Here is a 26,527-nt window from a genome sequence, read left to right on the forward strand (position 1 = left end):
CGCGTCACAGGGAATTCCTGTGACGCGATTGACGGACATACCATATATGGGCAGACAGCCCAGGGTCTATTGACGGACCCCAGGGCTGTCTTACCATATTTCCTGTTAGGGCATACTTAGGTGTGTCCTAACAACTGCCTGTGTACTATCTGTACACAGGCTAATGTACTGGCATATATCTGATATATGCCAGTACATTCAAGTTTAATAAATAAAGTAAAAACATAAAGTAATGTTAAATTTAAAAAAATACACATACATCTTTTTTACAATAAACATTAAAATAAGTCTCAATACATAAAATATACACACATTCAGTATTGGCGCTGCCGTAATAACCTGCACAACTATTTTCTTGCATCATTTATGATGTGTACGCTGTAAAAAAAGAAAATAAATACTGCTTTCTATCACTTATTATTGTGGGGCACGAGGTGTGATGAATTTAACCTCCATGTGCCTCACATTAATAGTACTTAACCCCATCATGTACCTTACACATTAACCCATTATGACTGAGAAACATGATTGGATTAATTGCTATTAATGTAAGGCACGTGGAGGTTAAATACATCATCACACCACGCGCCTCACATCAAAAAATGGAATAACTTTTTTTAATGGTGCCTGCTATCTCCCTACAAACCAGCTTCTCTGTAATATCCCCATTATCCCCTTGATCACAGTCTTGATCATAGTTATGTACGATGCTCGGAGTCCCTGCCGGACAACTGTCCCATACTGTAATCATATTTTCAGTACGGGACAGTTGTCCGGCAGCGAGGCAGGGACTCCTAGCATCGTACATAACTATGATACTAGGAGCCCGGCTCCCTGCAGTGTGCTCGGTCCGGGACTTGCGGCAGAAATACGTTCCGTCCATTACGGACGTAACATGGTCGTGTGAACCCAGCCTAACTGTGATCAGCCCCCCCCCCCCTTCCTCTCCCAGTCTATAAGGGAACTTCTTTTTTCTTTTAAAATTTCATAAAACTCTAAAAAAAAAGTCAGTGTTAGTCCGAGTCCATTTAGTCGGTGTTTGTCTGCGTCAATTTATTTAGTGTAAGTCAGTGTCAGCGTCACTTAGGCTGGGTTCACACAACCTATTTTCAGGAGTAAACGAGGCATATTATGCCTCGATTTACGCCTGAAAATAGGGCTACAATACGTCGGCAAACATCTGCCCATTCATTTGAATGGGTTTGCCGAAGTACTGTGCAGACGACGCGTACGTTGACTGCCTCGGCAAAGAAGTGCAGGGCACTTCTTTGCAACGTAATTTGAGCCGTTCTTCATTGAAGTCAATTAAGAGCAGCTCAAGATTTACGGGTGTCAAAGACGCCTCGCATAATGCGAGGAGGAGCTTTTACGTCTGAAACGAGGCAGCTGTTTTCTCCTCAAAACAGTCTGTCTTTTCAGACGTAAAAGCCTCTCATCGTGTGCACATACCCTTAGGGTATGTGCACACGAGAAGTCAATAACAGGTCGTCTGCACAGTACGTCGGCAAACCCATTCAAATGAATGGGTAGATGTTTGCCGACGTATTGTAGCCCTATTTTCAGACGCAAAACGAGGCATAATACGCCTCGTTTACGTCTGAAAATAGGTTGTGTGAACCCAGCCTTTGTTTCAGACCGTCTGTTTGTCAATCAGTCAGCGATCGTCTTTTTGTCAGTGTAGTTTAGTTAGTCAGCGTCAATTTAGTCAGTGTTAGACAGTGTCACTTACTTTCAGACCGTCTGTCAGGCCTGATTCACACGAGCGCTGCGCATCTCGGACGTGTACAACCGCCAATTTTCACGTCCGAGGTGCATCCGTGCTCAGCGCTGCGGGACGTGATGTCACACATCCCCCATAGTTGAGAGTCTATGGAGGGATGCGTAATGCGTGATGCGTGAAAAGATAGGACATGTCCTATTTTCACACAGTCCGTTGAAACAACGGCTGTGTGAACGGCCATATTGAATTACTTAGGTCCGTGGAATGGCCGCTGTTTAAACGGCCGTCCCACATGTTCATGTGAATCAGGCCTCAACCCCTTCCCGCTCCTGGACGTACCATTGGTAGCTGTATCGTTCGCGCTCCATGACCGAATAGTACGTCTCGGGAGTAACGGTCGTTTCGGCCGTCCTCCCGACACACACAGGAGCTGCGGCAGCTGCTGTCTCGTACAGCAGCTGTCACAGCTCCTACAGCGGGGACCGATCGCTGTGTCCCCGCTGATTAACCCCTTAAAAGCCGCGTTCTATAGAGATTGCGGCTTTTTAGGGGTTAAGCTGCCATCACCGGCCTGCTACACGATAGCGGCCGGCGATGGTGACTATGGCAACCGGACACCAAACAATGGCGTCCGGCTATGCCATAGACGGAAGCCTAGTGGGTCCTGACAACGTCAGGACCCACTATGCTTGCTGTCAGTGAGTAGCTGACAGTTCTAATACACTGCACTACGCATGTAGTGCAGTGTATTAGAATAGCGATCAGGGCCTCCTGCCCTCAAGTCCCCTAGTGGGACAAAGTAATAAAGTAAAAAAAAAAAAGATGTGTACAAATAAGAAAATAAAAGTTTTAAAAGTATTAAAAGTAAAAATCCCCCTTTTTACCTTATCAGTCCTTTATTATTAATAAAAATATATAAACAAACAAATAAACTATACATAATTGGTATTGCCGCGTCCGTAACAGCCTGAACTACAAAATTATTTCGTTATTTATCCCGCACGGTGAACTCCGTAAAAGAAAATAATAATAAACTGTACCACAATCACAATTGTTTGGTCACTTCACCTCCCAAAAAATGGAATAAAAAGAGATCAAAAAGTCGCATGTACCGAAAAATGGAAAATGGTACTGATTGAAACTACAGTTCGTTACGCAAAAAATAAGTCCTCGCACGGCTTTATTGATGGAAAAATAAAAAAGTTCTGGCGCTTAGAATAAGGTAACACAAAAAGTGAATGATTTTTTACAAAACTTATTTTATTGTGCAAACGCCATAAGACATAAAAAAAACCTATAAACATCTGGTATCGCCGTAATCGTATCGCCCCGCAGAATAACGTGAATGTGTCATTTATAGCGCACGGTGAACGCTGTAAAAAAAATAGAATAAAAAAACAATAGTAGAATTGCTGTTTTTTAGTCACCACGCCACCTAAAAATAGAATAAAAACTGATCAAAAAGCTGCATGCACCCCAAGAAAACTGCAATGGATTCCTCAAGGGGTTTAGTTTCCAAATTGGGGTCACTTTTGGGGGGTTTCCAATGTTTTGGCACCACAAGACCTCTTCAAACCGGACATGGTGCCTAATAAAAAAGAGGGCTCAAAATCCACTAGGTGCTCCTTTGCTTCGGAGGCCGGTGCTTCAGTCCATTACCGCACTAGGGCCACATGTGGGATATTTCTCAAAACTGCAGAATCTGGGCAATAAGTATTAAGTTGCGTTTCACTGATAAATCCTTTTGTGTTATAAAAAAAATTGTATAAAGAGGATTTTCTGACAAAAAAAACAATTTTTTAATTTCACCTCTACTTTGCTCTAAATTTCTGTGAAACACCTAAAGGGTTCATAAACTTTCTAAATGCTGTTGTGAATACTTTGAGGGGTCTAGTTTCTAAAATGTGGTGTTTGATAGGGGTTTCTAATATATGGGCCCCTCAAAGCAACTTCAGAACTGAACTGGAACCTAAAAAAATAAATAAATGAGGCAATACTTCGCTTCTTTCATTATACTGATAATGAGCCGTGCCCACCCCGAGATGACCCCAGTTTTGACCGTTTGTATAAACGGAGACCCCTATTAGACCGTTTCAGTACCCGGTTTTCCCAAGCATACACCCCTGAGAGTGTATTTCTATTGATGAGTCCCTGATACATTTTAAAGGGAGGGTTCAATTCGCGAGTACCTGCCGGGTAAGAGGGCAAGGTATGGCGTGAAGATGTATAAGCTGTGCGAGAGCGCATCAGGGTATACCTACAGGTTTAGGATATATGAAGGAAAGGCCACCCCCAAACCAGACTGCATCCTGGACTACAATAGGTACATGGGAGGGATGGACTTGTAAGATCAAATCCTGAAGCCCTACAGCGCCATGCGGTGTGGTATAAGAAGCTGGCCGGGCACATCATACGGATGGCATTGTACAATGTGTACGTGCTACATCGATGTACAGGCCAGAGGGGAACTTTCCTGGAATTTCAAGAGGTGATTATCAAGAACCTAATCTTTAGAGACCAAGAAGGGGGGGGCGGGCACCCAGTACTTCTGGAAGCGGGGCCACACGCATCGTACCAGGGCGGCAGCACTTTCCAGGAGAAGTTCCCCAAACTGGCAAGAAGGGAAAAAGTCAAAAGAGGTGCAAAGTCTGCTATAAGAGGGCGATAAGGGATGACACAATATATCAATGTGACACGTGTCACGAAAAACCAGAGCTCTGTATGAAAGAGTGTTTTAAAATTTATCATACATCCCTTGCTTTATAATTTACTCCATCTTTGCTTACCCTGATGCACTCCGCGCAGCTTATCCCCCCTCATCTTTCCCCTCTGGGCCCTGCTGTGTGTCCAGGCAGCTGATAACAGCCACATGTAGGGTATTGCCATACCCGGGAGAACCCACATTACAGTTTATGGGGTGTAGGTCTCCGGTCAAAATGCTCACTACACCTCTAGATGAATGCCTTAAGGGTGTAGTTTTTAAAACGGTGTCACTTCTTGCGGGTTTCAACTGTACTGGTACCTCAGGGGCTTCTGCATACATGACTTCGCACTAGAAAATCCCCAGTAGGCCAAATGGTGGTCCTTTCTTTCTGAGCCCTCCCATGGGCCCAAACGGCAGTTTTTCACCACAAATGGGGTATTGCGACACTCAGAACAAATTGCGCAACAGAATGGGGTATTTTGTTTCTTGTGGAAATAAGACATTTTCAGCCAAAACTACATATTATTTGAAAAAAAAATTTTTGTTTTAATTCCCAGCCCAATTCAAATAAGTTCTGTGAAAAAACTATGGGGTCAAAATGGTCACAACACCCATAAATGAATTCCTTGAGGGGTGTAGTTTCCAAAATGGGGTCATTTGTGGTTGGTTTCTATTGCTTTGATACCTCTGGGGCTCTGCAAATGCGACATGGCACCCGAAAACCAATCCAGCAAAATCTGGACTCCAAAGAACAAATAGCGCTCCTAATCCTTCTGAGCCCTCCCATGGGCCCAAACGGCAGTTTTTCACCACAAATGGGGTATTGCCGCACTCAGGACAAATTGGGCAACAAAATGGAGTATTTTATTTCTTGTGAAAATAAGAATTTTTTAGCTAAAACGACATATTATTGGAAAAAATAATTTTCTTTTAATTCCCAGCCCAATTCAAATAAGTTCTGTGAAGAAACTACGGGGTCTAAATGGTCACATTACCCATAAATGAATTTCTTGAGGGGTGTAGTTTCCAAAATGGGGTCACTATTGGGGGATTCCTACTGTTTTGGCACCTCAACACCTCTTCAAACCTGGCATGCTGCCTAAAATATATTCTAATAAAAAAGAGGACTCAAAATGCACTAGGTACTTCTTTGCTTCTAGGGCTTGTGTTTTATTCCACGAGCGCAATAGAGCCACATGTGGGACATTTCTAAAAACTGCAGAATCTGGACAATACATATTTAGTAGTGTTTCTCTGATAAAACCTTCTGTGTTACAGAAAAAAAATTGAATAAAATTGAAATTCAGCAAGAAACATGAAATTTGCAAATTTCACCTCCACTTTGCTTTAATTCCTGTGAAATGCCTGAAGGGTTAAAAAACTTTCTAAATGCTGTTTTGAATACTTTGAGGGGTCTAGTTTTTAAAATGGGGTGTTTTATCAGGGTTTCAAATACATAGGCCCCTCAAAGCCACTTCAGAACTGAAGAGGTACCTTAAAAAAAAGGCTTTTGAAATTTTCTTAAAAATATGAGAAATTGCTGTTTATGTTCTAAGCCTTGTAACGTCCAAGAAAAATAAAATAAATGTTCAAAAAACGATGCCAATCCAAAGTAGACATATGGGAAATGTGAACTAGTAACTATTTTGGGTGGTATAACCGTCTATTTTACAAGCAGATGCATTTAAATTCTGAAAAATGCTATTTTTTCAAAATTGTCTCTAAATTTTGCAATTTTTCACCAATAAACACTGAATATATCGACCAAATTTTACCACGAACATGAAGTCCAATGTGTCACGAGAAAACAATCTCAGAATCGCTTGGGTAGGTTTAAGCATTCCGACGTTATTACCACATAAAGTGAAATATGTCAGATTTGAAAAATGGGCTCTGAGACTTAGGGGAGATTCACACGAGCGTTGCGTTTTTGCGCGCGCAAACAACGCGGCGTTTTGCGAGCGCAAAAAACATTTGACAGCTGCGTGTGTCATGCGTGTCTGATGCGCGGCTGCGTGATTTTCGCTCAGCCGGCATCATAGAGATGAGGCTTGTCGACGCCCGTCACTGTCCAAGGTGCTGAAAGAGCTAACTCTTTCAGCACCCTCGACAGTGAATGCCGAACACAACAGCGAAAAACCTGTAAAAAAAAAAGATAAAGTTCCTACTTACCGAGAACTTCCCGGCCGTTGCCTTGGTGACGCGTCCTTGGTGACGCGTCCTTGGTGACGCGCCTCTCTTGACATCGGGCCCCACCTCCCTGGATGATGCGGCAGTCCAAGTGACCGCTGCAGCCTGTGATTGGCTGCAGCCTGTGCTTGGCCTGTGATTGGCTGGAGCTGTCACTTGAACTGAAGTGTCATCCCGGGAGGTCGGACTGCAGGAAGGAGACAGGAGTAATCGGTAAGTTAGAACTTCGGTTTTTTTTACAGGTTCATGTATTTTGGGATCGCAAGTCACTGTCCATGGTGCTGAAACAGTTTAACTCTTTCAGCACCATGCACAGTGAATCTCTCCCGACGTCGCGTACCGATAATTTTTTTGCCGGGATCGGCCAAAACGAGTTTGGCCGAACCCGGTGAAGTTCGGTACGCTTGTCCGGCTTCGCTCATCGCAAAGACACTCCGTTTGGATGTTCGGAAACAGAAAAGCACGTGGTGCTTTTCGGTTTTCATTCATCCTTTTCACTGCTGTTGCGCGAATCACGCTCGTCCCACGGAAGTGCTTCCGTGTGGTGCGCGTGATTTTCACGCACCCATTGACTTCAATGGGTGCGTGATGCGCGAAATACGCAGAGTTATTGAACCTGTCGCGCTTTTTGCGCAGCAGACAAACGCTGCGCAAAAAGCACGGACTGTCTGTACTGCCCCATAGACTTGTATTGGTCCATGCGTGCCGCGTGAAAACCACGCGGCCCGCACGGACCGAATACACGCTCGTGTGAATCCCCCCTTAAGGCCATAACAAGGCTGCGTCGTTAAGGGGTTAATCAGCGTCAGATCATCTGTTAGTCAGGGTCAGACAATCAGCGTCCGATTGTCAGTCATCATCTTTTTGTCAGTGCAGTTTAGTCAGTTTTAGTGTCGTAAAATTTAAAAAAAAAGGAAGATTAGTGTACGTTAGTATTTAGGGCCTGTTCACATCAGCGTTGGCTTTCCATTCCGGTGTTCCGTCTGAGGTTTCCGTCGGAAAGTGAAACTGAAACCACAGCTTCCGTTTCAGTCACCATTGACATCAATGGTGACGGAAACATCGCTAATGGTTTCCGTTCGCCACCATTCCGGCAGGTTTCCGGTTTATCGACGGAATTAATAGCGGAGTCGACTGTGCTATTGATTCCGTCGGAAAAACAGAAACCTGCTGGAATGGTGACGAACGGAAACCATTAGCGATGTTTCTGTCACCATTGATATCAATGGTGACTGAAACGGAAGCTGTGGTTTCAGTTTCACTTTTCGTTGCGGGGTTTACCCGACGGAAAACTCAGACGGAACCCCTGAACGGATAGCGAACGGTGATGTGAACAGGCCCTTAGCGTTTTATGTAAAAAAAATAATAATAATTTTTGGATACATATACATTCACTCTACATAACATTTACCAAAATAAGCAGCGTTTACGCAAAACAATTGACATGATGCGGAATACAATTCCACACCGCAGGTCAATTTCTGAGCGTTTTTTCCGCTCATTATTTACACAGCGTGTGGATGATATTTGTTATATCTCATCCACTTTGCTGCTACTAAATTTGATGCAGATTTTCCGCAAACTAATTCTGTTGCGGAAAATCCACAGTATTTACGCAAAGTGTGACTTGTGTATGAGGCTGGGTTCACACGACCTATTTTCAGGCGTAAACAAGGCGTATTATGCCTCGTTTTACGACAGAAAATAAGGCTACAATACGTCGGCAAACATCTGCCCATTCATTTGAATGGGTTTGCCGACGTACTGTGCAGACAACCTGTAATTTACGCGTCGTCGTTTGACAGCTGTCAAACGACGACGCGTAAATGGACTGCCTCGGCAAAGAAGTGCAGGGCACTTCTTTGCCACGTAATTTGAGCTGTTCTTCATTGAACTCAATGAAGCACAGCTCAAGATTTACGAGCGTCTCAGAGGGTCTCAGACGCCTCGTAAATTACGAGGAGGAGCATTTACGTGTGAAACGAGGCAGCTGTTTTCTCCTGTAAACAGTCTGTCTTTTCACACGTAAATGCCTCTCATCGTGTGAACATACCCTGATGTGTGAAAATCTCATGTACGCTCTGTGGTATTTTTCGGGATAGAAATTGATCTGCGGTGCGTATTTTAGATCTCACAGAATGTCAATTTATCTTGCATTTCCGCTTGCGAATGGTATCGGCCTAGTGCTGTGGAGAATCACACCAAAACCTGCCGCGTGAAAATGCGCCGAAAAACGCATTAAACCGTAAAAAACGCATCTAAAAACGAATTTGTAACAAATCGAAAAATGCATTATTAGGTGCGGTTTATACCTGCGAATTTCCTGTGTATTGCTGCGGTTTTGTTGTATATTTTCTGCAGCAAAATATGCAACGTGTGTATGTATCCCGATGCTCTTCCCACGTTTCCATCTTCGACCTCCCATTGACATCAATGGGAGGCAGAGCAAGAGGTTTTCGCCTGCGGTGCTTAATGTCCACGGCCAAAAAAGTGCCACAAAAATAACGTGGCAAGAAACTGCAGACAGGTCAAAATCTGAAGGAAATTTGAGGCAGATTTTTTCCTCCTGCAAAAAAAAACTCTGTGTCTTTTGCCGAGTTTTTTGACGCGGAAACCGCGTCGCAAAACTCGGCAGAAACGGCCCGAGAACGCCTCCCATTGATTTCAATGGGAGGCGTCGGCGTCTTTTTCCCGCGAGCAGTAAAACTGCCTCGCGGGAAAAAGAAGCGACATGCCCTATCTTCGGGCGCTTCCGCCTCCGACCTCCCATTGACTTCAATGGGAGGCAGGAGAAAGCGTGTTTTCTGCCCGCGGCGCTCAATGGCCGCGGGCGAAAAACGGCGCGATCATTGCTATTCACACGGAGTATTTTGGGGGAGGAATATCTGCCTCAAAATTCCGTTTGGAGCTTTGAGGCAGATATTCCTCCCCCAAAATACTCCGTGTGAACATAGCCTAAGGCTGGATTCACATGGGCGTTGCACATCTCGGACGTGAAAAACTGCAGTTTTTCACGTCTGAAGTGCATCCGTGCTCTGCGCTGCGGGATGCGATATCACGCATGCCCCATAGACTAGAGTCTATGGAGGGATGCGTGAAAAATAGGACATGTTGAAACAATGGCGGGGTGAATGGCCACATTGAATTATAAAGGTCCGTGTGCCGGCCGTTGTGTCAACAGTCGTTTAACAGACGTTTAAGGCCCCATGCACACGAACGTGCTTTTGCGGCCGCTATTCCCCCGAAAATCCACTGGAGAATTGCGGCCCCATTAATTCCTATGGGGCCATGCACACGACCGTGGTCCGGCCTCATTGAAAATAGTCGCGGCGGCCATGTGCACAGCCCGCGACTTCCGGGCGGCTCGCGGCTGTCACTCCGTGGCCGGCCGACCCAGAAATCATGGCCGTGCACATAGCTACGGTTGTGTGCATGAGGCCTTAGTATATGTTGCGAGCTTCCCGGCGCATACGTTATATATAGGGCTAAAACGTTAGAAATAAAAAAAATGGTGTTATCTTGTTATACTAAAAAGTATCGTCTTCTCCTCTCAGAAAATAAGTCTATAGTGGTGTAGACACGAAACGTACTGGGCAAACGTGAACAGAGAATTAGATTAGAGAAAACGAACCTAAACCAGCATTGGTGATCAGCGCTATATAAGCCGAGCACCTTATCCAAGTCTCCAGCACTAAGGGGATGCTGCCCATAGCAACCAATCAGGTTGAATCTTTCATTTCAATAGGTCAGGTTTAAAAATAAAAGAAATTATTTTATTGGTTGCTCTTGATAGTTTTTATCTGCACTAGTTTATATAAATGAAGCCCTATATCTGGGCACAGAAATGTTCTTATAAACTGGCGGTGGGTGGGTGTTCCCATCCAAAGGTATTACTGAAGGCCTTAATTTGGCCTTTGAACCCCCTTTCCCTCATATATTTATACCACAGAACAACTAATGCAGGCAAGAGAGCCAGCTGCCCACCGCATTTCCCATTAATGTTTAGTCAGAAAATAGAAGAAAACACTTGATGGGATGCTACGGGCACCTATTCCATTTATTAGTTTATACACATACGGGCTATTATGTGGAGTGGACATTGGTCATTCAGCTCGTTAGTCCGGCAACAGCTGAAAGCTATATAAAGTGAACAGACCAGAAAGATTTCATGAGTTTCTAATCCACTGAGCAGTATCATCATAGAGCAGCAACGCTCCCCTCACCTGAATGTGTACGCTTCCGTGCGCCGGTAACCACTGGAGACATGCAGCATCTACAGACGGAGGCGGTCCTATGTGTGCGGACTCTGCACTGCCCCCTACAGACCATACACGGGAATTACCAGCAGAACACCGCGTATCATTATTGCCGCTTGCATTGTGCAGTGATAGCTGTGCGCCGTGGTCTATATAGCTAAATATAAACATACACATACATATATATATATATATATATATATATATATATATATATATATAAATAAAATCTCATCATAATGTCTTGTGGAATAAAACATAAACGTATCATTTATTATGGTCCATGTGGCAGAATGAGCTCGACTGTGTAGGCTGGAGTGCTAAGAATGTGCTATAGTGAGGATGAGAGACACGATGTGATCCAAGGCGAGGGAGGCTACTCCTACACCCCACAGTACATGCTGTGTGCTACCAGGCGATGCTACAATATGCACAACTGGCGATGCCAGGAGCAGCTGTCCACCGATTCTCAGAATCCTCCTGTGCACAGCAAGGACAATATATTTATACGGAGGGATGCAGTGACACGTTCTAAACACTCCGTCATACTGCTGCCTATCATACAGGTACTGTAAAGAGGGTTAACGTGACGCGCCGGCCACTGGGGGTCATCATCCGGTGTACGCCGGGATATGTAGTCCTGTTCTGAGTATTCGCACGAGGAGACGAGTCATTTAGAACTACAACTCCCACAAGGCTGTGCAGAGGTCAGTAGTGGGGCCTGTATTAGCGGCAGGCAGGACACATGAAGTTCATTCAGTGACAGGCATGCAACTGAGCGTTGATAACATAACTGGTGGTAGTCATGAGTCTGTGCCAATTTCTGTGGAGAGCTGCGGTGAGAAGGCGGCCGCTCCTTTACTGCTCACCGGATTCTCTGGAATACAGTTACAGGTCCGCCAATAGCAGCCTATTCTTACTGCCCCACGGTTGGAGAGCTCCCTCTACTGGCCGCTGCTGGGTGCAGCCCATCTTCACAGGCAGGTGCTTGTCGCAGGTTCGGGAGCAGAACAAGCGCACTTCTCTGCAGGCCAGGGCTGAAGGGGCCCCTCCATTAACTGCAGCCCAGAAAGGTACCTGCATTTTGCAATGTTGCATTTTTCTGAGAGTTGTCACCGTAATTTTTTTTTAAGGAATTCTACATAAACATATACACTTTATATAAAGAGTAGCATGTCTGGTTCGCACACTTCACAACATGCTTACAAAGGTTCATACAGGAGTAGGGCATGCTAAACGCTATTGGCTGAACTCCATGATGCCCAAGGGGTAGGCAAATCCACATGGCACTCATAAGCTGCCTTCCTTAGGGTAACGACCGGGCATGAGCACTCCTATATGCCGAGTTATCTGCCCAAGCACAAAGAATGAAAGAGAGACTCGGTTTTCACTTTTATCATGGGGCACTGCGGTCTCTCACTGGTATCACTGTTAGAATTGGTCATTTTCGCACACACATAGTTGGTATATATATATTTTACAGTAGTGATAAAGCAGCACATTTACTAAAATATGTCAGTAAGCAGACCGGAAACAGAATTCATAGGCCCCATAGTAAAGTGTGATGGGCCCCACTGCCTAGTGACCGGAAACTGAAACATCAAAGGTATGTAGATAATAGCGCCATATATCAGAGAACCCACATAGCAGAAAGCCACCAACTACTTCTTCACAATACCTAGAGATCGTCCGAATCTTTGTGCTGTTACCTAAAATGTGACACTACGGCCAGGGAATGGGAAATGAGGACACAACGCCAGTGCTTGTTACATCCATTGCTGTCCTGTTTTGCAGTGAAGCGAGCGGGAGCCGACTTTACCTATCTGATTGTAGCCATTATTGGAGCTGGGGTTACCGGTAGGTAGAATCTTTTTTTCGGCTGGTCACTGCAGCAATAGTTGTGTGTATATTTGCATTAACATTACTTCTGTTACTGTGCAGGGGGACTCTTATATGTGGTGTTCACAGAACTGTTCTCCTCTTCAAGTCCCAGTAAATTATATGGAATAGCATTTGAGAAGTGCCGGAAACACCCCGAGGTAAGCACAACGCTTAGTTCAATGGACATAAACTTTTCATACAACTTATGCTGATCTAATACTATACCTGGTTTCTAGCAACTTTGCAATAAATTTTCTTTAAGAAAAAATATATTATCCATGCAAATTTTCCGTCATCTGGATTGCTGATCGTCTTGGTCTCCATTTATGGTGATTTTGTGAAGATATTTGCAAAAATGGCATGTATGAACTCTGTAGATCTTGAACATTTATTTTTAGGAGGTGTTGTGTCTCCGGCTCTACTTGGGTCATACTTTTTAGCTGCAAGCATACATTTTTCTGCAGAGATTTTTTTTTTTTTTTACAAAAGTTACACTACAAAATTGCATGAAGGCGCTCCATAGGTGTTACGTGCTGGGTGGCATTTTGAAATTGTGCCAGGGGTCTTCCTTCATAAAAATATATTGGTATGGGGGGGTATAATGTTTTTTTTTTATTTTATAATGCAGGTTTTAAGCGTGAACATTCTCCCGGTTGTGAAGGGGTTAAGAACAAAGCAATACAATTTGGCTCACCAGTAAAATAGAACGTCAGAAATTCTGTGGCCCTGCGGTTTACGTTATTCTCTATATTGTGGGAAAAATTCATTTTAATCACAGTTTTTCATGTTGTTGTTTTCTTATTTATATATGCACAGGTTATTGGAGCTTTTGGTGAGCCTATCAAGGCATTCGGAGAGGCCACGAGGCGTGGAAGACGACAGCATGTTGCGTATGTATTAATGTAGGGTATTGAACATTTACGTAGATTTGAAATAGTAAGTATGAGATTCAAAGTAAACCCCTTAAAAGGGATAATTTTCTTAAAATTCTTTAAATACGGCACACTAATATCAATGTAAGCAACGTTTCTCAAACTTTTTACACTGGAAAATCTGTATGTAATATTTTTTTTTTTTTATCATTACTTGACATTAACTGTAACCAAATGCTCTCAGATCTATATAAAATCAGGTTCATTAAAAAAGACATTCAATGTGTCCATCTTTGGATGAGCAGCGCCTGACAAGATCTTTTACGCTCATATTTCCCACAATTAAGGCTACGTTCACACAAGCGTGACAGACTTACGCGCGTTATTGCATCTGTGCTTTGCGAGTGGCATGTTTTTCACGCACTCGCAAGGCACTTTTTTTTTTTTTCTTTAATGGAATTGATGCGCAAATCACTCGCAGCACACGAATGAGATTCACGTTCGTGTGAATGGGCCCTAACATTTATCACCTATCCACAGGAGGATTTTAAATTGAGTGGCGGTCGCACATGTCCGTTGTCGCTCCATTCAATGTCTGTAGCTGACTAAGTGCAGCGCACAGTTTTTCCATAGTTCAGGTGTTTCATCCACACACATTGCAAACATCCAATCTCCATAGACTAAACATTAGTAGTATAGGTCGGACTGAAGAGCTCCGTGACTTTAAACATGGGACTGTCCTAGGATGACACCTTTCCCTCAAGTCAGATTGTGACATTTCTGATCTGCCCGGGTAAAGTGCTATTATTTTGAAGTGGAAGTGTCCAGAAATAACTCCGCCATGAAGTGGTAGACTATGCAAACTCCCAAAACAGGGCTGCCGAGTGCTAAAGTGCTTGCTGTGTAAAAATTGTCTATTGCATCGCTCGATACAGAGATCAGAACTTCCTCTGGAAGTGATATCAGCATAAGAACGGTGCGTTCGGAGCTTCATTAAATGGGTTTCCATAATCGAGCAGCTGCACACAAGCCTAAGCTGACCATGCACAATGCCAAGCGCAAGCTGGAGTGGTGTAAAGCACGCCACCACTGGACTTTGGAGCATGTTTTCCGGAGTAATGAATCGCATTAAACTATCTGACAGTCTGATGAATGAATCTAGGTATGGCGGATACCTACCGGAATGCATAGTCCCTACTGTAAAATATGGGAAGGAGGGAATAATGGTATGTGGATGTTATTCCTGGTTTAGACTCGGCCCTTATTTCAAGTGAAGGGTAATCTTAATACTATAGCATACAAAGACATTTTACACATATGTATGCTGCCGACTTCGTAGCAACAGTTTGGCAAAGTCTTTCCCTGTTCCAGTAATGCGCCATGCACACGAACGTGCTTTTGCGGCCACAATTCCCCCGAAAATCCACGGGAAAATTGCGACCCCATTCATTCCTATGAGGCCATGCACACGACTGTGGTTTCCACAGTCCGTGCATGGCCCAGGAGCCCGGACCGCAGAAAGAACAGGCATCTTATTACGGCCGTGTTCTGCGGTCCAGGCTTGTAGGAAATAATGGACGTGGCCATGTGCACAGCCCTCGATTTGCGGGCGGCTTGCAGGTGACGCTGCCGGCCGACCCAAAAATCACGGACGTGTACATGGCTACGATCATGTGCATGAGGCCTAAGACTGTGCACAAAAAGAGTTTAGTGTGGAGGAGCTCGAGTGGCCTGCAGACAGCCCTGACCTCAACCTCATCAAACACTTTTAGGATGAATAGAAACGCCAATCGCTAGCCACACCTTCCGTGTAACATCAATGTCTAACTTTACAACTGCTATTTTGAATAAATGTGCACAAATTCCCACAGTCACGCCAAAATCTTGTGAAAAACCTTCCTAGAAGAGTGAAGGCTGTTATAACCACACAAGGGGGCCCATCTCCATATGGACACCCATGGTTTTGGAATAGGATGTCCATCAAGCTAATATAGGATGTAATGGCCAGGTGTTCACATACTTTTAGCCATATAGCGTATGTATTGTGTGTATGTTGCCGGTGAAAATACCAGAGTCTGATGAGCTGTTACTATGCTAATTTAATGATGGAAGCATTTGTAAGTTTACTGTCCTATGTCTCATCCTGTGTTGTGTTTGATTTTGTTTTGTTGTTTTTAGCTCCACTGAGTACTTAAAAGATGGCGTGACGTATATGCGGTTGAAGTTTTACATTTCCGGTTCAGAGCCAAGATTGCAAGGTGTTGTGCATGTGGATTTGAAAGAGGTATATTCTATTTTCTGTATTATTTATGCCCAGCCCCATGAAATCCATGCTCTTTTTACCAATATAGACCTTCTCTCCCTTTTATTTTGCAGAACCCACAAAGCAAGAAGTATGAATTTCAGTATGTAGTTGTAGAAATGGACACTATTCCACGCAGAAGTATTGTTGTGGAGGATAATCGGTATATTAATTAGGAAAGCACTGTTGTGATGAACAATCTTTTTATTGGTGTGGAAAAGCTATTCTGCAGTGTGGAATCCTTATCATGCCTTGGCAGTAAATGCTATACCAAGGGATGAGTTAAAAATGAATCGTGACTTGTTTGTGTGGAAGAAGGGAAGTCAAATGAATCATGCGGTTATTTTATTCAATAGGTAGAAGAAGACTCCTTGACCCCTTTATCAGTGATACGTGCCTATCTTCCTGCAATGGAAAAATACACAATACCAAATACCTCCACGGTCCAAATTGTGATATGTCATAAATATGTCTTTTTTTTAATTTGTAATAACACCAGAGCATTAAAGTAACCTAATCATACACTGTAATTCATTGCACTTTAATAAACTCCTGTCGTATATTGTACCAGCATTTCATTGCATTGTGACGGAGCTATATGTGAAGAATGAGGATGTTTTGCCAATCTATGCTACTTTAAATTGACCCAGTGTGATGGGGCTGGCTTCGCTGACAGAATGAGTCAGACGGCTAGCCCTTCATAGACACACCAAGAGGAGTAGAGAACTTCTTGCCCCCAGAGCTTTTGTCGACCCTTCACAGTAACAAGCAGCTCAGAATTTGCGGGTCTATGCCACGAACACTGAACACCTAAAATCCCTGCAGGTTTGAAAAATAAAGTGTGTGTGAGTGTGAGATATATATATCTCTATCCCCTTTAAATTGAAATAATGTTTTGGAAACATGGTAAATCACGGTAATCTTGAAAAGATAAGACAAAGTGCAAAGATCTTATGTTCAATCGGGGTAAAAGCTCTTCCCTTTCTGTTTAATTTATCACCTCTAAACACTAACATTTGATGGAAATCATTTTAAAATAAAAAATGATGCCACAATACGGCATATTGAGACTATTACACACACACACACACACACACACACACACACACACACACACACACACACACACACACACACACCCTCCTTGCATTCAGGTTGACATTCAAGAATCCAATTTAAAAAAAAAAGTTGTTTTAGCCAGAGGTTTTTGGGCGTCTCTAGCACCAGCTGTGAAAAATCTATCGTATTTGACGGAAGAAATGTTATAGCATGCAGCGATATTTTTTTTTCTGCTAAGATGATTGACACCGCAACGGAAACCATTATAATTCAATGGGGTCTGTCGGGCACAGTTCTAACATAACTTTTCTGTAGCAGTACGAGGACTTATTTTTTTGTAGGGCAACTTGTAGTTTTTATTGGTACCATTTTGGGGTACAGCCTACTTTTTTTTATCACATTTTTTGGAAGGCAGGATGAACAGAAAACAGCAGTTCTACCATGATTTAGTTTTTATGACATTCACCGTGCAGGGTAAATAACAATCGTCTTAGATTTGGGGTCGTTATGGACGCTGCAATACCAAATATGTGTAGCTTTTAAAAAAAAAAATATATATATATATATATATATATATATATATATATAATTTTATTTTTATTTTTCTCAGAAAGCATTTTGTGAGGGGGAAAAAGTGGGTTTTTCATTACTTGGGATTTTTATTTATTATAAACTTTATTCAACTTTGTAAATTTATTTTTTTTTTAGTCCCACTGGAGGACTTTACTGTGCAATATATAGTTTGCGTTTATAATACACTGCAATACTTCTGTATTGCAGTGTGTAATGCCTATTAGTGTGAAACTGACAGGCATCTATTAGGCCATTTATTTAGACAGAAAGTCTCACAGGACACATAAATATCTGGGTGTAAAGCAAAAGTCTCAACCACCCACTAAGGTTATTAGAGATAAGGACTCTAACAATGGAATATACGAACTAGAGAACAACAGAGTCCATAATTATCAAGTATGAAAAATAGAAAATCTTTATTAATAACAAAAAACAGAATCTAAAACAAGTCTGTATCTGGATCACCAATATACATGTACATTAATCAAAGATTTGTACACACAATATGTATAGCATGAGAGGTCAAATTGATATTAACTCCAATCTGGGATATATCTACACAAATAGGCATCGGTCAGGATAACGCAGAGGAAGAGTAAGAAGCTCAGTATGAGAGCTTACACATGCTTAAAGTGGCTGGTGCATTGGATATACATATAAAACCTGACAGAGCCTAACTAGTGCACTTACCCATGCTTAAAAAAGTAGTAGCGTGACCCGAAGTGTAAGGTAGCACCTAATAGGCATTCACTGAAGGGAGACCTGGGGGCCTTTGTTGTAACTCTTGAGATCCTGCCACAGAATCTCAATAGGGTTGAGGTCTAGACTTAGACTTTGCCTTTCCAACACCTTGATTGATTATTTTTTTTAGTCCATCAAATGTCGATTTTCTGGTGTGCTTGGGCTCGTTGCCCTTTTGGATGAACCAATATCAACCCAGATTCTAGACAGATGGCCTTATATGCGTCTCAAGAATATTCTGGTATAAAGTGGATTTCATTATCTAGATGACTGCAAGTATCCCGGTCCTGTGCTTGATAGTTGGTTTCGGGTATTTGTGGTGATATTCTATTTTGGTTTTCGCGAAACATCTTACTGTTTATGTTGACCAAACATTCCCACCTTGGGCTCAAAAGTTCAAAGGGTATTGTTCCAGAAGATTCAGAGTTTGTTCAGTAGTGCTGCCATATTCTTTTTGGAGAGAAGGGGCTTTTTGTTAGCCACCCGTCTATGAAAGCCATACTTTTCCTAATTGTGCAGTTATGAACATAAAACTTTACTGTGCTTGCACAGGCTTGTACAAGAGGTCATGTGATGTAGCGTGGGTCTTTCTTTGTATCTCTGATCATTAACTGGTCTGACCTTGGACTGAATTTTAAGACACCGACTCCTGTTAAGATTGGCAACTGTTTTTGTAGGTGTTTTTTTTTTTTTTTTTCCCTCTAAACCACTCCTCTCACTAAAATGGTGAATTTCAAATTGCTTGGAGATGTCCTTATAACCCTACCCAGATTGAGGAACCGCATCAATTGCTTCTCTGAGGTTATAGCTGATGTATTTTCTTGTTGGTATGAAAAGGCCCTGGTTAAATAAAAACCTAATTGACAATTGAAGGAGAATAATGGGTGGAACTGGATGAACGGTTGTCTTTTTTGGACCTTTACAAACTATGATCCTATGATACTTTCATTTTCACATGACTGGTGACCATCAGTACTTTATTTCCCGCTGTCTGCTTATGTCTTTAGGGGATTCAACGGCAGAAAATAAAAATATGTATAGTCTAAGTGAAGTTATGCGAAGTGAAAAAGCAGCCGCTCGTATTGGAGATTTCCAGTAAATTTGTTCAATTGCAATATTTACGGAGGACAACATTTAGTGTGAATAGCTGCTCCTACACATTTTAATTTTTTTCTACACCTGTGGTTCCCAACTTGTGGCTCTTCAGCTGTCTCGACCATGAAAATAACCTACCATAAGGAATTTTCTGCTCATCCAGCACTATTTTGTATACGTGTATAATTTTGTTAGTCATTTGACCTTGTATATTATTTGTAGGTCGTTCTTATGCTGAGTTTTATGTCTGTTTTCCACTTAACTAAATCAAATTATACAGCTTGTCTGTTTTAACATATTTTTATCATTTATTTTAAATTACTTAATCTTCTACATTTTATACATCTTGCCAAATCCCACCATCGGTTCATCAGCCCGTGTGTGTGTGTGTGTGTGTATACAGTAAAAAGTTAATGTTTTTCAAATTATGTATAGTAATAAACTCCCATTCTGCTTTCGCTGTGGTATAAAAAATAAAATGTTTTAAATGTATCCTCCCTGTTGTGACACTATTAACGCTAAACAAATGCACAATGTGAAGTAATTTCTTGTAAAAACAGGCTGAACAGCATGTTAGATTCTTATAAGAATGTAAATATAGTTCTCTTTATCGTCAAGAAGCTGTTTTAATTTAGATTTAATATGGAGTATCATTGGCCATAAATAGGAAATCTGACTTCCATTGAAACATAAATTACAGAGAGCAGGGACAGTGCTCATAATTATTGTATTTGAATTAAAACCCCTCAAAAAAAAAATGTTCTCTGCTTGAGCATTCCTGCCTTAGGCCTCATTCACATTTGCGTTAGTGTTCCCGTAGTTCTGCTCTTTCAGAGGAGCAGAAAATTGAAAGTACTGGAAGCGCCATTTTAATTGCACGACTAACATTGGCGCTTGACGGAACCCATTGACCTTAACAGTTCTGTCAATTTACTGGAAACAATAGCACAACATGCTGTACTATGGTTTCCGGTATTTTTGGCTGGACCTGTGACGGAGGCCCCTAATGGAGTCTCCAACACAGATGTGAACGATTTCTTACAGATCTGCTGACTAAGGCCCAATGCACACGACCGTAGATTTCATCCGTAATTACGGACCTATTCATTTCTATGGCCGACGGACACGTTCCCGTATATTTATAGCAAGGTGTCCGAGCTGTACAAAGCTTCCGTAAAAAATAGGACATGGACCATTCTCCCCATACTTTATAATGGGAGCATGGCCTTCAAATGCAGACGACTGTTTGCGGCCGGCTGTAGTCTTAGGCCTCATTTACACGAGCGTAAAATACGCGCGTGCTTTTCACGCGTATCGTACGCACCTATATTACTCTATGGGGCAGTGCAGACAATGCGTGAATTTTGCGCAGCGCAAGTGCGTTGCGTAAAACTCACGACATGTTCTATAATCGTGCGTTTTTCGCGCATCATGCACCCATTGAAACCAATGGGTGCGTGAAAAACACGCATGACACACGGAAGCTCCTGCGTTGCATGCGCGTTTTTCACGCATCACTTGTTATGTCCATGAGAAAGAGTTTATAAAGCCGGTCCAAACAAGCACAAACCAGGAAGTGCTTGCGTTTCCTCTGCGAGTGGGCCAGTCTGGAGAAAGTGCACAGAGAAGAGAACTGCAGGCATGGGCTGGAAGTCGAGAGGCTCATCAGTCTGGTACAGGCCAAAGCTGCAATATGGGACACCCGCGCGGAGTCGTACCACGACTGCACGGCCAAGGAGGACGCCTGGGAGGAGATAGGCCAGGCACTTGTTGGGGCCGAATGGGAGAGCAGCAGAACCCGGGACCGCAGTAGGATGGGTGAGTACAATGTGTTTAGAAGCGATGCAATGTCATCCCTATTGAAGTACTGTGGCCCTGTATGTGTCTTTAGCTAAATGGCCAACTGACCTTTTCTGTTGCTGCCGCATCACCGTGTAGCATGTCATTTGCAGGGTAGGGCCCCTCATTTATTTTAGGGCTGAGTTGTTCGGGCATTGTCGCAATGTGTGACCATGTATTTGTTTGTCCTCCAACAGTCCAGGATATCAAAACGATATGGTGGAGCTGCAGAGACCAGTTCCGGAGAGAAATGGGGGACCGAGGGAGAAGTGGAGATGGTGTTTCGAGAAAGCGCCCCTACATATATCTGAAGCAGCTCATGTTTTTGAAGGACATCATGGAGATGTGCCCGTAAGAAATAGTGCTTTTGCATGTGTAAAATGTTTTCTTGACCAGGTCATGTTTGCCATCGTGTTGTTTGGGGCAATGATCTCTATTGTGTTCTCATGATGTTTTCAAATTCCAGAACCACCGACAATTTGGAAGACAGCACAGAGGATACTGACCTGCCAGAGTCACAGCTGCAACCTCCCGCGGGTCAAGAGCTGCCCCTTAGCCCGGAGCCTACACCCCTGGACCCCGCCCCTGTAGAGTCTGCCGTGCCGTCGCCTCTCCACCTAAGGAGCGCCCCCCGCGACCCACAACACGACGCCGACGAGCTCAGCAGCCATCCGCCGCGGGACAGGTGGATACGCGGGTACTGGAGTACATTAGGCGAGCGGCGGACGAGGACGGCCAGGACTTTTTCGCCCGGGGAATTGTTCCTCTGCTAAGGAGGGTCCCCGAGGATCGGATGGCCCGCCTACACGCAGCCATCATAACCTTGATCGACTCGTCCACACCCCCCCATAATCCGCACCACTGCTTCACTGCCATCGAGCAGTGGCGCGGATTTGCCCTGGCAGTCACCATTGCTAATTTGCCCGCCCCATACCACCCACCCACCCCTAGCGCACGCCCTCACCCCTATATGAGACCCATGGCTCCCCCTTTCCCTGCCCCAAGTTACTAGGGGCATCATCAGCACCACTATGGTGGAGAGGAACATCCTCAGCAGCTCCATGGCCAGCATAGTGGTGCTGAAATGCACGCTTACTCCTCCCCGGGCCACCACTACCAGCACCTGTGAACGTGTTGGTGTGCTGGCCGTTTCAAGCCAGAGTTTTGAAGGGCTGTAAACTCTGCCCTCTGCCGTTTTTCCACCATGGTGTTTCTAGTTTGATGACTACTTGTGTTTCTTTGCAGTCCGTGTTTATACTGTGAAGAGAAAACATAAACCAGGTTGTTCACTGTTTCAATTGCGTGGTGTTTTTATTTCACACCCCTCCACACAATGCTTGCCACAAATGTATTTTGACTATACACTCACACTGCTGGGCTTGGGCACAAATTCATGCACACGTGTTATGAGGTATTAGTTCATCTATAGGGGTTTGCCATTGTTTGCAAGAGATGAGAAAGTTTGGGTGCTGTCATGTGACTCTAGGCACACTAAGGACAGTCGCAATTGGAGTCGCCTAACTATTGGCCGACCATCATTCAATCTCTTGAAAACATGTTCCCGAATGGCAAATGTCCTGATCAAACCCCAACAGATGTAAGCTCGCAACCCACATCAAGGGTCCTCATGTATTGCGAGTCCCTAACCCTACACGAACATAACCTAAAATAACAAACACTGGCCACTTGGGACCTGTGTCCTGAAACCTCCAAAAAATAGCCAACCCTTCAAATGTCATCACGCCCCTATGGTGCGGCTCCTGATGGGCTCTCAAAATATGCCGCCAAAGTATCCCGCACTAAGTCCGGATGTGAGAGATCCCCCGAGAGGAATAGCCGGGACAGTGTCGCTGGTGGCTGCATGTGTTAGGATATATTGTGCATCAAAGGTAGCATCATGAATGCGGCAGAAGTTATGTAGAACTACACACGCTTGTATGACACGTGTCACGTTCTGCATGGACAATTGCATTGCCACCATCTGTTTGACATAATGCCAAAGGCACATTCTACACATCTGCAAGCTCGGCCTAGGTGGAGATTGAACATGCGGCGACGGTCATCCAAGCCCCTTCTTGCAAAAGGCCGCATGACTTGCCTTGTCAGGGCAAACCCCTCATCCGCAACGATGACATATGGGATTGGGGGTCCGCTGGAGCCAGGGAGGATGGAAGGTTCCGGCACCGCCAGTCGATTATTCAAAAGTCGCTTCCCCATTCTTGATGAACGGAATATGCGGGCATCTGCAGGGCTTCCATACGAGCCGATGTCAACAATAGTGAAACAATAATTTGTGTCCGCCAAGGCCAACAATACCATAGAAAAAAACTGTTTGTATTTATAGTATCGCGAGCCACTGCGTGGGGGCTTCTTCACCCGAATGTGTTTGCCGTCTAGGGCACCAGTACAGTTAGGAAATTGAGTTGCTTGAAGAAATCTCTCCGAAATTCGTAGCCACTGTTCTGTCGTGGGCTGAGGCATGACCGTGGTCTTTAAGCTCTGCCACAGCACAACACCGGTGGATGTCACAATGAAGGAAATGGTGGTCACTCCCAAAAGAAATTAGAAATGTAACGAATGGTAACTACTGCCTGTGGCCAGAAATCTAAAAATCCAAGAGAAAGCAAAAGCGAGCAACAACACATGTTAGTGGGGACTTGGAAAACAGACAGCGTCATTGAACAAGTAATTGCAAGTGCACACATACCTCAAGGTCACAAGCAGACGTTCCTCGGGGGAAATGCAGCGCCGCATGTTGGTATTCTGGTAGGTGATGCCAGGGCGAATCTGCTCAAGCAGAAGATCAAATGTGGCCACAGACATGCGGCAGAACGCTCTAAATTTTTCGGGGTGCCGACGTAAGTCCTCATACAGAGTATGAAAATGCCCTTTGGAGGTTCTTTGGGCCACAAGTGGATGAACCCAAATGCAACTTCTTCCACGCGTCTGGTGCTGCAGCATGGGTCGCCGTTCCCCAAAACTACGCGAGGTCATCTACGTAAGAAGCACACGTGCCAGCGACTGAGAAGGCATAACTGTGCCTTGCAACTCAAAAAACTTCTCAAATGGTGAAACACACACTGGGGTTTCCGCAGGGGCTGCAATTAAGGCGCAAAACCTGTTTTCACAGCAAGCAGGGGTTGGGCCAGCAGGCCTATTTGTAGGCTGGCCTCGCATTAACGATCTCTGCGTTTTTTACGCGCGTTTTAAACGCTGGTCGTGCGCGCGTTAAAAACGCAACAACGCTGCGTATACACATAGAAAACGCAATGGCAACGCATGCAATACGCAGTGTGTTTTTCGCGCGCAAAACGCACACGCTCGTGTAAATGAGGCCTTAATCACAGATAATGATTATGGCTTCGGCCGTGTCCAGTGGACCTAACAAGCTAACTACTAGGTAAAGGTATTACTTTATATATTAAATCTTAAATCTGACGGATACAGGTTTCAGCGCTAGATATAGCTGCCCTGTATACAGAATACAAAGCAGCTGTGTTTCAAAAAGTTAAAATAATTTTTAATAATAAGTATTTTGAAAGTTGCACCAATCACACTGGAAAAAACGTTATAAAATTTTTTTTTACAATTTCAAAGGTGTACGTAGCCTTTAGGCCTCATTTACACGAGCGTAATATACGCGCGTGCGACGCGCGTGCTTTTCACTCTATGGGGCAGTGCAGACGATGCGTGAATTTTGCGCAGTGCGAGTGCGTTGCGTAAAACTCACGACATGTTCTAAAATCTTGCGTTTTTCGCGCATCACGCACCCATTGAAGTCAATGGGTGCGTGAAAACAACGCATGACACACGGACGCTCCTGCGTTGCATGCGCGAAAATCACGCATGAGTTGTTATGTCCATGAAAAACAGTCTATAAAGCTGGACAAAGCAAACAAAAACCATGAAGTGCTGCGTTTCCACTGCGAGTGGGCAAGGCTAGTAAGTGACTGGAGACTGTTGAAGGTATCTTCCTCTGTGAATCATCTGCTGCCATGCCGCGTGGGATGGACGTGGAGCGCCTCATCGTCCTTGTCCAGGAACATCCTGCGATCTGGAACACGCGCTTGGAGGCGTACCACAACCGGACGGTCAAGGAGGACGCCTGGGAGGTGGTCGCCAAGGACCTTTTCGAGCAGGAGTGGGAGAGTGGCCGAACCCGGGACCGCAGTCGGTTGGGTGAGTACCAGGCATTTTCTGGCAATGCATGTCATCCCTATTGAAGACCTGGGGCCCTGTATGTGTCTTCTGCGCATTAGCACGAGGAACTTTGGTGGAGCAGGCGCATCACCGTGTACCACGTCATTGGCAGTGCAGGGCCCATCATTTAGAAGTGAGAGGTGATAGTTCTGATGGCGTGATATGTGTTTTTTAATCCAACAGTCCAAGATATCAAAACACGGTGGCGGAGCTGCCGTGACCAATTCCGGCGTGAAATGGGTGAAAGGGGACGCAGCGGGGATGGCGCATCTCGCAAGCGACCCTATATGTACACCAAGCAACTGATGTTCTTGAAGGACATCATGGAGATGCGCACGTAAGAGTTTCTGCCTTTGCATGTGTCTAATGTGTGTTCGCCCATGTCCTGTTTGCCATCGTGTTGTTGTGGGCATTGTTCAATATTCTGTTCTAACGTTATTTTCTCCTTCTAGAACCACCGACAATTTGGAGGACACCGCCGAGGAGACAGACGTTGGCGAGTCTCTGCCAGAACCTCCTGCAGCCCATGTCCTGCCCCCCAGCCCAGAGCCGACACCCCTGGAGCCCGCCCCTGGGCAGTCTGCACGGGCCGTCGCCTCGCCGGCAGAGGAGCGCCCCGTGCGTGCCCGCACTCGCCGTGCCCGTGCTCAACAGGCCTCCATAGCTGGCCAGGTAGATACCCGTGTCCTGGAGTATCTAAGGCGAGCCGCTGATGAGGACGGGAACGACGCCTTTGGCCAAAGCATCGTTCCCCTCCTCCGGCTGGTCCCCATGGACCGTATGGGACTTCTGCAAGCGTCGATCGTAACATTGATCGACGCTTCCAGGCCGCCCCACAATCCGAACGTGTACTTCACGGCCATTGAACAGTGGCGCAGTTCAGCCATGCCGGCCACCACGCCCCAGGTGCCTGGCCCATTCCACCCAGCCCCCCAGATGCAACGGCCGCATCCGTATATGCGCCCTATGGCTCCCCACTTCCCTGGCCCAACATACCAGGGACAACATCAGCACCACTATGCTGGCGAGGAACAACCTACACAGCTCCAGGTCCAGCATAGTGGTGCTGAAATGCATGCGTATTCGTCCCCGGGC

At 44.5% G+C, this 26,527-nt stretch overlaps 2 protein-coding genes across 6 annotated transcripts in view; one reads left to right on the forward strand and one right to left on the reverse strand.

Annotated features, from left to right (window-relative positions):
* The window catches only part of FBXO15 (F-box protein 15), a 211,222-nt gene extending 200,307 nt beyond the window's left edge, over positions 1-10,915 (reverse strand). For 2 of the 3 annotated variants that reach the window (XM_075826480.1, XM_075826478.1), the window contains exon 1: positions 10,838-10,915. In XM_075826480.1, coding sequence (XP_075682595.1) covers positions 10,838-10,887 — 50 coding nt within the window. In that variant the 5' untranslated portion in view covers positions 10,888-10,915. Of the gene's footprint in view, positions 1-10,245; positions 10,310-10,837 lie in introns of those variants that run through there. The other variant, XM_075826479.1, reaches the window with a different exon arrangement.
* Positions 10,916-11,409: 494 nt separating this feature from the next.
* On the forward strand, positions 11,410-22,530 carry TIMM21 (translocase of inner mitochondrial membrane 21). 3 transcript variants are annotated; one of them, XM_075826481.1, is made up of 7 exons: positions 11,410-11,943; positions 12,665-12,727; positions 12,812-12,909; positions 13,568-13,641; positions 15,802-15,907; positions 16,000-16,088; positions 21,430-22,530. In XM_075826481.1, the coding sequence occupies exons 1-7, from the start codon at positions 11,676-11,678 to the stop codon at positions 21,680-21,682; spliced, it is 951 nt and encodes a 316-aa protein (XP_075682596.1). In that variant the 5' UTR covers positions 11,410-11,675; the 3' UTR covers positions 21,683-22,530. The 3 variants fall into 3 exon arrangements, with proteins under 3 accessions (XP_075682596.1, XP_075682598.1, XP_075682597.1); XM_075826483.1 differs by lacking the exon at positions 21,430-22,530 and adding an exon at positions 16,282-16,498 and having other exon boundaries at positions 11,420-11,943; XM_075826482.1 differs by lacking the exon at positions 21,430-22,530 and having other exon boundaries at positions 11,425-11,943; positions 16,000-16,498.
* Positions 22,531-26,527: the final 3,997 nt, after the last annotated feature.

The sequence above is a fragment of the Rhinoderma darwinii genome, chromosome 5 (assembly GCF_050947455.1).
Source record: "Rhinoderma darwinii isolate aRhiDar2 chromosome 5, aRhiDar2.hap1, whole genome shotgun sequence".
Lineage (NCBI taxonomy): Eukaryota > Metazoa > Chordata > Amphibia > Anura > Rhinodermatidae > Rhinoderma > Rhinoderma darwinii.

Coding starts and splice junctions, on each gene's coding strand:
- TIMM21 (XM_075826481.1), top strand. CDS start 11,676: ATGAGTCTGTGCCAATTTCTGTGGAGAGCTGCGGTGAGAAGGCGGCCG. Junction 11,944..12,664: donor ATTAACTGCAGCCCAGAAAG/GTACCTGCATTT, acceptor CCTGTTTTGCAG/TGAAGCGAGCGGGAGCCGAC. Junction 12,910..13,567: donor AGTGCCGGAAACACCCCGAG/GTAAGCACAACG, acceptor ATATATGCACAG/GTTATTGGAGCTTTTGGTGA.